Here is a 13,277-nt window from a genome sequence, read left to right as displayed (position 1 = left end):
ATGACTTTAATGTTGTAATATTACTACTTTAATCTCGTAATATTACGACTTTAATCTCGTAATATTACGACTTTAATCTCGTAATATTATGACTTTAATGTTGTAATATTACTACTTTAATCTCGTAATATTACGACTTTAATCTCGTAATATTATGACTTTAATCTCGTAATATTATGACTTTAATGTTGTAATATTACTACTTTAATCTCGTAACATTATGACTTTAATCTCATAATATTATGAGTTTAAAGTCGTAATATTACGACATTAAAGTCGTATAAAAATAAATTCATAATATTATGAGAATAAAGTTGTAATATTATGAGATTGAAGTTATAATATTACGAGATTAAAGTCATAATTTTGTTGCCTTTACAAGAAAAAGCATGCAGTTACCACTGCATTAAAATRAGGAATGTTGAGMAACTTGTCAAGTTGTTCTTTAGTGTTGCTATAAATAAATAGTTAATCCTTTAGYACATTAGCATCAAATTATCAGTAGCAGGACTTRGAAATTGTGCAAACGGCTATAAACTGAAGCCGTAATGTAATWARTTGACAGATTAATCGTCATGTAGCTAATTTGGATGAAAGCATATWRATCTAACAGTGACCCGAGTCATCATTGACTAYTTTATAAACAYAGACACATGGCTGTAGAGCAGGTGTGGGGAAAATAAGGAGRAAWGGAACGGGAAATAGACACGTCATGATTTTGACTTTTTTCCTTCGTAATATTACGACTTTAATCTCGTAAAATTATGACTTTAAACTTGTAATATTATGACTTTAATCTTGTAAAATTATGACTTTAATCTCATAATATTATGACTTTATTCTCATAAAATCACGACTTTAATCTCGTAATAATAATAAAAAAATTGCCCTAATACTCTGTTGTAAATTTGTGAGAAGCTTGAAATGTTTATTTGTTTTAATAAAAAATCTAACCCTCCCACAGTCAGGACGTACCTCTGCCGTCCGACCCACAAACCACCTGCTGCGTCCGGTAGGACTTCTCAGTCCCTAAGACTTCGATGCTGTCCCCGCTGCTCACGCTCCCGGTCATCTCCGCTGCAGGGCAGGGGTCAGGGGTCACTGTCCCAGCTTCTCCCGCCTCCAGTTTGATGGGTATCTCCTCCACGCAGGAGAGGAACGACTCCACGCTCTGCGGTTGGGACTCGACCTCCTCCGTGATCCCCGAGACCTTCAGTAGCTCCGCCTCAGCGCCCTCCTCCTGAGYGTCCCCGGGGCTCAGCAGCTCAAAGAGGAAGTTGGTGAGCTCCAGCCTCCTGGAGAGCGACCGCGTGACCCGAGCGGTGCGCAGGACGCTCCGGTCCCCGCGCAGCCGCCGCTCCGTGTCGACAAGCTGCTCCTTCATCAGAGTCAGGAAGTAGGAGTTGCAGAGCTCCTCCAGAGGCTTCAGGGCGTGCTCCGACCGGCAGGAGGAGGAGGAAGAGGAGGARGGGGGMGAGGAGCAGGGCTCAGGAGGCTGTAACCCCATCAGATCAGTGAGGCAGTCAGCCGGATCGTAAGGCAGGAAGTCAGGCTGTTGGAGCTTCCTGTTTGGGTAGGATGTGACCTGACGAAGGAGCTCTCTATGATTTAAGACTGAGAGCTCTAAAGCTTCCAGCTCATCTGGTTTCACTTCGGCTGCTGTGGGTTCATCCTTCAGCCTCTGGACTTCTGTCTCCTGCTGCAAAGTCAACCATCTGAACCTGAAACAGAGGAGAGAAATCCACCCACAGGGTCCTCCAGTCACTTCACATTTACTGATAAAAAACAAATTCTGAAGCTTTAAGGCCTTAACGCATTCACTTCCTCACCAATCAGTCTATTTATCATTTTCTTTCTCCTATGCCCTGCTCTTGGAATAAGAAGTGTTGTTTTGGCAAACCAACAACCTCTATTTATCTGCTTTCTCTTTTTAGCATCATAAATTTTTAGCTACAGCTGTACTGTCAAACCTTTGAATTCCGACAGAAAGAGGAACTTTGTATAAAAATGATTTATTTCTCTTTAAGTTAACGTTCATGCAAATCCACTCAAATCAAAGAAAGGACCTAGTGTAGTGCTCGCCATATGTGCAGACTGTGCTCAGGATCCAGTCCCAAACACAGTGGAACCTGGACCCTGGGCGAGTCACTGTGGGAATTCAAGTAAGGCAGCCCAGCTTTTCTTTTCATTTCTTTGTGACTATGCAGTTTTTCTATATTTACAGTAAAACTCGTGTCTGGCCTGCAGCCTACTTTCTGCAGAAAGAAGCTGCCAGAGCATGTATCCATTTATACATGCATGCTAAAACTTCTTCAGGCTGACTTCAGTGAATTTTAATTAACGATCAAATGTATGTGCTTCAAATTGAATTTGCTGAAGCCTGAAGAATAAAAAAAGTTGTCACAATATCCTCAGTCTGAACTGTACAAATGTATTTAATAACATAGAACACACACACAAAGGCAGATCTTACTCGAGCTCTTGTAGTTTTCGTCGCAGCTCTGTGGAAAAGGCCTGCCTGTTTCCCGTCTTCAGGCTGTCAGAAGCCTGAGAAAAGCCCGCCGACAGCTCCGAGAAGTTCTCCATCAGCTTCACCTGGTCCGAACACACGTAGGCTATGCAGAAGGGACGCACCATCCCCCGAGCTTCCAGGTCGTACAGAGTCAGGTGGTGGACGTACGCAAACGCGTCCTCCGCCGAATCCCCCAGGATCACTTTGGAGTCCTCGCTGAAGTTGAGCCGGGGACCAGGAGAGGCGGAGGGGGCGGGGCCCGGGCCGGACGCCTGGTAGTCCACAGACATGATGCGGACAGAAAAATGGTTGATGTCAAACGAGCCGATGACCTTTTGGTCGTTTGGGATCATCAGCACAGGCTTTGGACCCACCTGGAGACAAAAATCCAGAGGAACAGAAAATGACAGAAATTAACGGCTGTGGATTTTACTACATATTTAAACACTATAAACACATAATGTGTTTGGATTTACATTTATTTACTGAATGTATGACATTTAAAACAGACAATGACGGTCTTCTTTTAGCTGCTGTTTTGATCGTTTAAGTTTTTAGCTACTGTTCTAGATATTTTAGCTATTGTTTAGTCTTGTGTTTTAGCCACTGCTTTGCTGGTTTTAGCTTTCACAGACTGTAGACTGAAACTTTAGCCATGGTGCTGGTTTCAGTTTTTAGGTACTGTTCTAAGAAATTAAACTTTTAGCTACTGTTTCGCTAGTTTTAGCTTTTAGCTATTCTGTTGGCTTTAGGTTTTTGGTATTGTTCTAAATCACAGGTTCTCAAACTGGGGTCCCTGGACCCCCAGGGGTCCGCGAGAGGTATCTCGGGGGTCCTCAAATTTTTTTTTTACTAAAATGTTATTTGGTTTTTATTTTTAAAAATGCATGGAGAACAATGAATAAAACAAACATAATAAACTTAATAAAAATATATTTTCCCATAGCATTTAGGGGTTGAAACGACAAAGTATCTTTTAAAAAAAAAAGCATGGGGTTTGTGAGGGGGTCCCTGGAATTTTTTGCACCCTTGTAAGGGGTCCCCAGACACAAAATGTTTGAGAACCCCTGTTCTAAATATAGTTTTCAAATTACAAATTTAAGCCATTGCTCATTTTAGCTCATTTAGAAAATGCATGTTTACTAGTTTATCTTTTAAATCAAAACCGTCTCACTGTTTATTTCCTCTGCTGTCTTTTTTATGGCCTTGTCACATGATTCACGTGGTAGAACCTCACCTGTTCTGAGAACTCGGCCACCAGTATGAAGTCTCTGTGAAACTGGGCTCTCGTGGTCCAGGGCTGAGCAGGGGGTCTTATGGGGACAGATAACTCCTCAGGAAGACTCCTCTGGAACTCCTGCTCCTCTCCCTCCACGTCAAAGCCCCCAGACCCGGTGAAGGGCAGCAGGTCCGGTGACCCAATCATTATGTTTACCTGATAATGGCTCAGCCAGTGCAGGGTCGATACAGGGAGCTCCGATCCACGGGGTTACCTAAACCCGCTCAAACACCGCCGCCATGTCCCGGTTTCGTCCGGCTGTAATAAGAGAGTCAGCTGTTCCCGCTGCTATCAGAAGCACTGCCGGGGACCTACAGATTTGTTGCGCGGTTATTTTGGGCCACAACACGACACGGATATGTTAGAAGCTGAACCAAAACAGATACTTGAAGAGGAGGAGGGTCCTGTTCCGCTTCATCTCAACCACAGCCGCGTAAACAAGCGACGATTTCCAGGAACAGAGAAGGAAACGAGCGTTAAAAGGTTCCCTGCGGGCGGCAGTCACAAGGTTTCCTAACCTTTGTCCCGGGATGTGGGTTCCTCTTTCTCTCAGAAAGCTGGCTAACCTTCAGTTGAACGCTTCTGCTTCTATATCCATAATGACATCTGGAGTGGAGGACAGAAGCCCGGTGTTCTACCGAAAAAAGGACCCCCGCCGCGAATTCCATACCCACCTAGAGCGCGAGACACTTCCCTTACCAAAAGGTATCAAATGCCAGTGTACTCAACCCTCCTGTTATGTTGCGGGTCAAAATGACCCGTTTAAAAGTTTAAAATATTTTTAAACTAGTTTAAAGTATTTTTTCTGCATGAAACTTTTTCTATTTGTCTTAATAGGTGTAATTTACATATAAAATGAAAATGGTTCATTTTACATTTTTGCAGGCCCCTCTGCGTCTACATATTACATAGAAGCAAGATACATAGCCCTGAGCCTATTTTCTACTTAAAAGATAAAAAGGTACACTTGGAAATATATTTTACTATAGCTACTTAGGTATATGATAGGTGATATGTACTTAAGGTATACTTCTTTTCAGTAAGGGTTTCTACCTTTTCTTACTGGCAAACTTATTTATTTTTTAGTACTTTCAAGAACACGTGTCTACTACAGTTTCCTTATTTACTACTACCATTCAGTTTATACTAGCATGTGTATAAATGTACACATTAAGCAGAAACAAGGGTGATAGAACTTGAAATGAAAACTCAGTGAGCTGCGAAAAGTTTGAGACGCTGCATTGTATTTGTTTACTATTTCACTGCCCTTTTTATTGAGCATTAGCTACTTCAGTTTATATCACACCAAGCATGCTGAAAATGACTAAACAAAATCTTCAAATAATTTTACATAGTCCAATAAAATTCAACTCAATCTGATTGTTAAAAGTCAAATTATCAGTGTTACCATTAAATCACATCTGCACCAACAACACTGTTAAAAATGAAATGATGGATTTACTTAACCATGTTATGTTACCTGGTTCCACTTAACTGAGTTGAGTAAATTCAAAGCAATATACCAGTTTTTTAGCCAAAGAACGAGTATGTTGCTTTGAATTTACTCAACTCAGTTAAGTGGAACCAGGTAACATAACATGGTTAAGTAAATCCATCATTTCATTTTTAGAGTGAACTTTACAATCAAATAATTAAGCTAATTTTAAAATAAAGTTCACAAGATTAAAAAAAGAGTTAAATGGATCAAGTTTATTAGAATTTAAGAAAATAAAAGCACATAAGCCACTTTATTTTTGTGGTTCTTACAAAGCTGGTGCGTTTAGGCACTTCTTGCCTCCGTGGCGAGACTTGAACCTCCTGGCTGCTGCTCTCTGTTTCCTCTCGGCTTCTGTCAGTCCATCTGCAACGACTGGGGTCAGCACTGCAGTCTTCGACTCCAACTTCTCCTCCTTGGCCATCATGGAAGGCATGTATGTCAGCCACTCCTGGTAGTAACCACGAAAAGCATCTATGTGGAGCAGGTACCTGTCTCTGGACTTGAACTGGGAATTGAGAGAGAGAGAGAGCAACGAGGGAACCAATCAGAAACGAGCAGCGTACGGTGATGTTCTGGTCCAGTTCTGTCGGGTTTTGTGTTCTGACCTTGTCGTAGTTGGGAGGATACTGTGCAGCAAACTCCAGATTCTTGATTATGACCTCATTGGGCCACACGCTCAAGTCTTGCATTTTTTTCAGAAGCGTTTTGAGATAGACATAATCCAGTCTTTTAGTTGCTCGGCCAATCAGAGCAGAGAACACAAAAATGTTGGGTTTCAGTCCCACTTCCTGCAGAACACAAACAATTTTTCTGTATTTTACACTAAAAATGAGTGTCACATAACTGCATGTCTTTATATATTAAAGTTAATTTGTAAATAAAACTACTTCTACTGTTAGAATTATTATTTTATTACCTGCATGTCTTTCAGCAGCTGAAGGCCTTCCTCCTGTTTAAAACAGGCTAAAGCCAGACTTCCGAACGTTTGCGTGTTCACACTCACGTTACGCTCTCGCATCACAGCAAGCACAGCCTGTGTACAGAAACAACCTGTCAAAACATCTGCATGAACAAAACAATCATAGCCACCAACAAACGAGAATGAAATTATCTGCTGTGAACAAACACCCATCAACATTATTATTATTTTCTTACTTTAACCCACTTCTTTTTAGAAAGGACTGCAGAACAGATCCAGCCTTTTGTTACCAAAACCAATAAATGGACATCATTTAAAGCAGAGTCATGATTCTGGTCATCCAAAAAAAACAGGAGTCACATCAGCACCAGATGATCCGTTACAAACTCTGCTTAAGAGACATGTACTTCTTGCAACAGAAACAAACTATAAACAAAAATAAATTCCAGTGTGACAGACTGAAAGCCGCACAGCTGGAGCAGCAAACAGAGAGAAACTTTGTAACAAAACTGAAGACAGCATTGGCCATAAACTGCATCCCCCATAATGCATGTGGATAATTTTACCTGGAAAATGACATCAGCCCACCACTAGGTGGAGGTGCACAGGGTTCAAAAGTAGCCGGTAGCTGCAAAATTCACTGTGTAAATTTTGCTGCCTTTTCACTAGCTACTTTTGATACAACACATTTATACTCCAAAGCCAGAATTTCCTCACTTACAAGTCCTAAATTTAAACTGGAATGCCCCTCCAATAGGAGGAACTGGAGGGGCATTCCTGTGTTCAGAATTCAAGACGTCAGCTATTCATCACAACAGTGAGTAAAACATGCGTACTTTTACTGGCATTTCTGTATTATTTAATTCAGATTTAGTCAGTCGTACACATAGCACTTTTCTGTGTTTATAAGAGGATGTGTTAAAAAGTCGTTTCTATGCAGGAAATACTCGTAGAGCTCAAGTACTGCTCAGCTGCAGCAGTGAGACGAGGAATGTGACTTTTCACGTTTAGTCAAAGTTAAATACGAAGAGGTAAAAATATATAATAATCCAGGATATTTAAACTGGAGGGAGGAGACACTCAGTAACTATCTTCAGACTTTTTTGTTGCTCTGAAGCAGGTCATGTTTCCAGTAATGAGTAAAAGCTGAACTACCTTCACGACACAAAAAAAATCTAAGAAATACTCTTCATCCAGCCTCAAATCCTCTCTAATACAGATCTCATCTCTGCAGGGGAACTGAAATGATGGAGACAATGTTTCATTATATGGGTTTAAGGTGTAAGGATATTTTTAATACAGGTGAATTTATGTGTTAATATTAGTAAAMAGGAACAATTATATTTATATCTTGTCTTTGCGTGTTGTTACCTTTGCGTCCTCCAAGCTACTTCTTCTGGCCATGTTGCGAATCACGGTGTTGAAAAACGCGCAGTCGAGCTTCACCCGATGCTGTTTGGCAGACTTTAACAGCAGCTGCAGAGCCTGGTGGCTCGGCTCCATCGTGTCGGCCAGAAGAGTCAGAGTTCGGAGATCCGGCCCGAGTTTTTTCTCTTCCAACTTCTCCAGAAAACCTCCGACCCCGCCGATGAGGGCGAGCCTGTCGGACACAGCATCCACAGTGCCGAGCGAGACCACGGAGCATGGTTTCCCTTCAAAAAGATCCAGCAGGCTTGGTGCCGTAGCCTCGGATTCTGGGTCAACTGGAAGCGGGACGTTTTCCGTTTGTCTGACTGGTACCAGATGGGTGGATTCTTTCCCCTGGCTGCCCCCGTTTGGATCCTGCTGGAGAAACAGCTGACTCTCCAGAAGGTCGACGTTTATTACACCTCTGCCACCTTTTGTTTTCGTTCGCTTGTTATGGTCGGGCCTCAGCAGAATATTTGTGGCTGTTGCAGGATCGCCAATCCCACAGTCCCTGGCAGCTCTTAAGAGCAGGTTATAATTCTGCAAATCAGGAGTAATCCCTGAGTGAAGCATCTGGCGCCACATCTGTAACACACAGAAAACGTTGAGGCAGTTTTTTTTTCTTCTGTCATTTTATTTTTACTTATGTTTTACACATCATCCTAACTGAACAGCTGAATAAACCTGCACTGGGAAGACTGTGGGGGAAAAAGTCAACTTTTATTTAACTCAATCTGTAGCACAGATTGTTTTCTCTAAAACACACAGATGTAGTGAGATGGTGTAGCTGTGACATGCCTATCCTTCAAATACAAAAAGTCAAAGAAAGCATCTTTATAATTAAGAAAATTGGCATAATACACATTATTTTTACACATTTTGTCCCATTAACTGGCCTATTTTCGTTTGAATTTGGCTCAGCCAAAGTGAAACAGGAAGTGACATCAAAGGGGAACTCATTAATAAAATAAACTTGCTGGTCCTCGGTCTATTAAAACAAAATGATTTAAACTTTAACTCTTCTTCATCTCTCTTTGATAGCGACTAAAATAATCTAAAACATCAGATTCTTCTCTATAGTCTGTGTTGTTTTTGCAACAACGCTCTGTTTACATGCAGACATTCCCCTTTGACATCACTTCCTGTTTCTTCACATGCAAATATCTCAACAACCGTTCATCTCAGTGACGTGAAATGTTTTGCAGTATGTTATAAATGTTATCTTTCCAAAAATACATTCTTGTTTATTACAAAAATTTGATGTCACAGGCACTTTAAGTGAAGCAGTATTAATGTTTATGTCGAGGAGACAGAGGCAGAAACATGAACTCAGGATTCAGATTCGGCTAAATGAAGAAAAAAATGACTCGAAGTATACAGCAGCACGTGTCTGTGGTTTTTGTATTTACCTGTAAAGCCAGCCTGAACCCTATTCCTTTGTCCGACACACAGCCCATCAGCAGGTAGTGAAACGTCTCCTGAGTTACAGCGTGGCCTTTCTGAAGCATCTCCTGCAAACAAACACTGTTACACGTGACCCGGCCAAAACCCCGGCCTCCCTTTAACCTGCACGGGAGAGGGCAGACGCACCCTCAGAGTGTGAACGCAGGCCTGGAGGTTGTTGGTGATGGCGTGACTCTTGAGGAGAGCGTGGTACATGATGGTGCTCAGGGGGAAGTTTTTCAGACGGAGCTCCTCTTTCAGTTTCATTGCCTGCTGACATCCGGCTTGCTTCGAGGGAGCCTCTGCGCAGGCGTTGAACAAAGCTGTGTAGGTCGCATCTGAAGCATACATACCTCGTTTTTTCAGCTGTGTGGGGATGAATAATAACAATAATGATTCCACTGGAGATTTGTTGGAGGAAAACAAAAGGTGAATATTGTTTAAGCGAAGCAAAGTAATGAAGTGATAAATAAAATCTCTGTACATCATTGTAGAGTTTGAAGGCCTTTTTGAGTTCTCCTGCTCGCCCGCAGCCTCCAATCAGAACAGAGTAATTGAACTCCTTGGGCTGCAGCCTCTCCCCCTTCAGCATGTCGTTGCTGAACATATCCAGAGCCTCCTGCAGCTGTGAGGAAACAAAACACAGTTAAACACACTGAATGGATGAAGGAAGGGAGGGAAACAGACTCCTCACCTTTTTCTCTTTTATCAGCTTCTTGCATTGTAAGAAATACCAGTAAGGAGTATTTCTACTTCTTCTTGTCCTGAGAGTTTTATCCACCACCTCCAGCTCCAGCTCTGAAACTTCCTGCTCAGCAGCAGCATCTTCTTCGTGTTGCAGGTCTCGCGTATATGGGCTGCTTTTCTTGAACCACCGCCTGGAGGCCATCTCGTTGGACAAGGTGCCGAAGTTTTCCCAGTCAGGTCCGTCCGAGGAGTAAGAGTCCTCGAATTCTTTACTATAGGAGACTGGCAGGGACACAAATCTGACGGCATGGCCCACGGAGAGCCACGGTGGACCGGGTGAGAGAGCTCCAGCTGAGTACCGGTGTTGTGATGAGTTCGGGCTCCCCGTCAGGCTGAGCGCTCCTGTCCTCGCGACTGAAAGGATCGACAGCCTGAAAATAGGTATTTTACTCCCGCGTCGCACGGACAATGAGGCGACCTTTAACATGTTTTTTGTAGTTTTATCTGGCTCATTACATGTTAACTTTCTACATCTGTAAAAGAACTACAGCATTATAAAAYTCAAAACACCCGTTTAGAGGACAACAGAGTTAGCAGCATGCTACGCAAACCCTCGATGTTCAAAGGCTCATCGAGTCCAGACCTAATAATAGATACAGAGCTAAATATTATGAATCGTAGTTGTCCTATTTGTTTGTTTTTACTTTTAAAATATAAATAGTTTGAAAGTAAAAATATTGTACTGTCTGGCACCTGTTAAAGACAGCTGAAAATAGGTAATCAAGTGAAGTTATCGTCTCGGACTCTGATCGACTGAAGCATCGTTTGATTATTAAGCCTGTTGATTCTCTTAGAGACTTTACTGCCCACTACTGGTCACATGAGGTAATGCTTGTTATTCAAGACTGGACAGTAAATAACCTGCAACATGTCATGTACAAATCACGATGTTTAGGTTTAGAAAGGTCACTCAGAGCAAAGTTATAGCTAAAAGAAGCTGCGTGCATTTATTTAGGTGCAGTACAGAGGTCCAAATATGTGACCCATCATATCGAAATGAGGATTAAGTCAAATTTGGTCAAAATGACCTAATTACATTTTCAGATTCTTGGCTTTAAAAGCTACATTTTGATACCTGGATCATTCTGATATCATAATTAAACCCATATATATGACATAATTTGTCTTGTTGGTTGCAATAATACATAAATATTTGGTCTGAATCCTAATTTTATGGCATTTTAATGAGGAATTGTTGATGTCCTTATAAAGAGGAAACCTCAAATTATATTTGAATATTGAGCTTTCCCAGTTAAAAATAAACAAAACTTTGCTAGCTCACAGGGAAAATCTCAAAATTTTAAGGCGTTTTTCCTCAAAATCAGGTTTTTTTGTTGTTGTTGCCACTGCTCAAAAAAGTACTTCAAAATTTTGTTTTATGATTATATTTCAGACAGTTCATTCAAATGATACATTGATAAGGCTTTTATTCATTATATTTTGACAAAATGCAATTTTTATTAACAGTTTAGTCAAAACACTATATTTGCCTATTTCTCCTTATACCACTTTTGGACTTAATCTGCGTTTCGATGTGTTGGGTCAAATATATAATTAGTCTAATACCACCTACAAATCTGACAATCTTACTTCATTAGATGGTTTTGCTTATTTCAAAAATTAAACAAAGCCATTACTTGTGTCCAACTAAATTGCACAATTTATGAATATACATCAGTGAACCAGATGTCTTTTTATAGTAATTTCAGCACCTGTGAGGATACTTCTGGATTTATAAGCTTTGATAAACCACACTATTAAATAAATTTTAAAAAATCAAATAATACATTTATGGTCATTAAAAAAACGTTATAGCTGAATAAAGGTAAGAGTTTCCATTGGTGCTTTTTCACCCTCATCTTCATCCATATATACATATACATATACATATACATACATACAGTATACACACACACATATGTACACACTGTATGTAAGAATATGACTAGATAGAAAAAACATACACAAGCAATAATTAAAATTTACTACATTACTTTATTACACCATGTGTTTGTCATGTAAAGCCCTAATGTAGTATTGTTACAACACCATCCTTTGTCAACATTTCTGGCACTTATTTTAAGAGTAAGAGTGGCACAAAAAACAGACATAATCTGTGACTGAGATGTTCAAGTAGCACCACATGTGAAATGTCACAAATAAAAAACTCAAATGCCTGAGAGGGGCAATGTCCCTTAAAATCACTATTACTGTTATGCAAATGTAAACAGTCATGGCTGACAAGGTGCAAAAAAAACTGTTGCTGATGTAAGTCTGAGAGCTGATACACAAATASTTTCTTTCATTTGTGAATTGAAGATGATGTCACAGTGGCGACAAATGAGGTGGTTGTGCCACGTTGCTCTGAAATAAAGTGATCCGATCCAGCAGCGTTAGTGGAATTCCTCGGATGACAGACGGCAGGTCTTCGTGCTGTAACGGGTAGATGACCACGCTGAGCGCCGTGCGCTCCGCCGAAAATCTAACAGGAAAAGAGAAAAAACAGAGATCAGATATGAGATCGACTCGAGCTGATTGTTTAACGCCCGCCTGCTTTAAACCCCCCCAAAAACGCTGACCTGTCGAGCAGAGCTTTCTGCAACGTCCGACATGTCACCAAGGTGCCGCTCATGAACATGTGGCACATGATGACTTGGCGGCATCGCTCCATGAAGCTCTCTGTGGATGACGGGTCGAAGGTGCCGCTACGGGAGATGAGGCAGAGCCGCTGCAGGCGAGAGCARCAGGATAGGGCCTCAAAGAAAGACGCGTTGGCATTCAGGTGGGGCTGCTCCAACCTTCGACACAAACACACAACCTCTAATAACAAAATAAAACCAACAAGCTGAACAGAAATGTCAACTTTAGCTTCTGCTTTTGAGTTAAAAGTTCCACACAAACACCAGTTTTATTTAAAATTATCTGTACAAAGACATGGAATTATTATTGGTTATATGTAACCCATCTAATTACCTAATTACAGTAATCTTACCTACTTTCCCTCTGGGATCAATAAAGTATTTTTGAATTTGAATTGAGTTGAGTTGAATCACATTGAAATGAGGATTAAGTCAAATTTGGTCAAAATTAATCATATTTTCTGATTCTTGGCTTTAAAAGCTACATTTTGATACTTAGATCATCCTGATATTAGTAGATCCAGATATATTAGGGCTGCACCGATTAATCAATTAATCGACAACTAATCGATTATTAAAATAATCGATAACTAATTTAATAATCGATTAATCGTTTTCTTCTTCCTTTTATTTTTTGTTCTTTACTTTGTTTTTCTCTCCAAACTGCTTTGACACCTTCCACTGCCACATCTGCCTTTCTGTCCTTGACACACATGCACAGTAGTGGTAACTGGGGTAGGCTGTGGACGTCACAAGTAGGGCTGCACGAAAATATCGATAGACTGAAATATTGCGATATTTCATTTCCCGATACTGAATCGATATTCTAAAGC

At 40.8% G+C, this 13,277-nt stretch overlaps 3 protein-coding genes across 3 annotated transcripts in view; all 3 read right to left on the bottom strand.

Annotated features, from left to right (window-relative positions):
• The window catches only part of smcr8b (Smith-Magenis syndrome chromosome region, candidate 8b), a 9,383-nt gene extending 4,854 nt beyond the window's left edge, over positions 1–4,529 (bottom strand). Inside the window, exons 1-3 of the mRNA XM_014011375.1 lie at positions 3,750–4,529; positions 2,474–2,886; positions 976–1,721 (exon numbers count right to left, since the gene is read on the bottom strand). Of these exons, the coding sequence (XP_013866829.1) occupies positions 976–1,721; positions 2,474–2,886; positions 3,750–3,938 (1,348 nt within the window). The 5' untranslated portion in view covers positions 3,939–4,529. The remainder of the gene's footprint in view (positions 1–975; positions 1,722–2,473; positions 2,887–3,749) is intronic.
• Positions 4,530–5,481: 952 nt separating this feature from the next.
• ptcd1 (pentatricopeptide repeat domain 1) lies at positions 5,482–10,371 on the bottom strand. The gene is made up of 8 exons (XM_014011374.1): positions 9,753–10,371; positions 9,543–9,683; positions 9,206–9,424; positions 9,025–9,126; positions 7,580–8,200; positions 6,206–6,322; positions 5,895–6,077; positions 5,482–5,794 (listed from the first exon to the last, which is right to left on the bottom strand). Exons 1-8 carry the CDS (start codon positions 10,230–10,232, stop codon positions 5,555–5,557), a joined length of 2,103 nt encoding a protein of 700 aa, XP_013866828.1. The 5' UTR covers positions 10,233–10,371; the 3' UTR covers positions 5,482–5,554.
• Positions 10,372–11,780: 1,409 nt separating this feature from the next.
• Positions 11,781–13,277, bottom strand: part of fbxl18 (F-box and leucine-rich repeat protein 18) — a 6,252-nt gene continuing 4,755 nt past the window's right edge. Inside the window, exons 6-7 of the mRNA XM_014011372.1 lie at positions 12,385–12,603; positions 11,781–12,287 (exon numbers count right to left, since the gene is read on the bottom strand). Coding sequence (XP_013866826.1) covers positions 12,131–12,287; positions 12,385–12,603 — 376 coding nt within the window. The 3' untranslated portion in view covers positions 11,781–12,130. The remainder of the gene's footprint in view (positions 12,288–12,384; positions 12,604–13,277) is intronic.

This window comes from Austrofundulus limnaeus, unplaced genomic scaffold (assembly GCF_001266775.1).
Source record: "Austrofundulus limnaeus strain Quisiro unplaced genomic scaffold, Austrofundulus_limnaeus-1.0 Scaffold80, whole genome shotgun sequence".
Lineage (NCBI taxonomy): Eukaryota > Metazoa > Chordata > Actinopteri > Cyprinodontiformes > Rivulidae > Austrofundulus > Austrofundulus limnaeus.
Note: the sequence above shows the minus strand (reverse complement) of the source record. Positions and strands in the feature narration are given on the sequence as shown.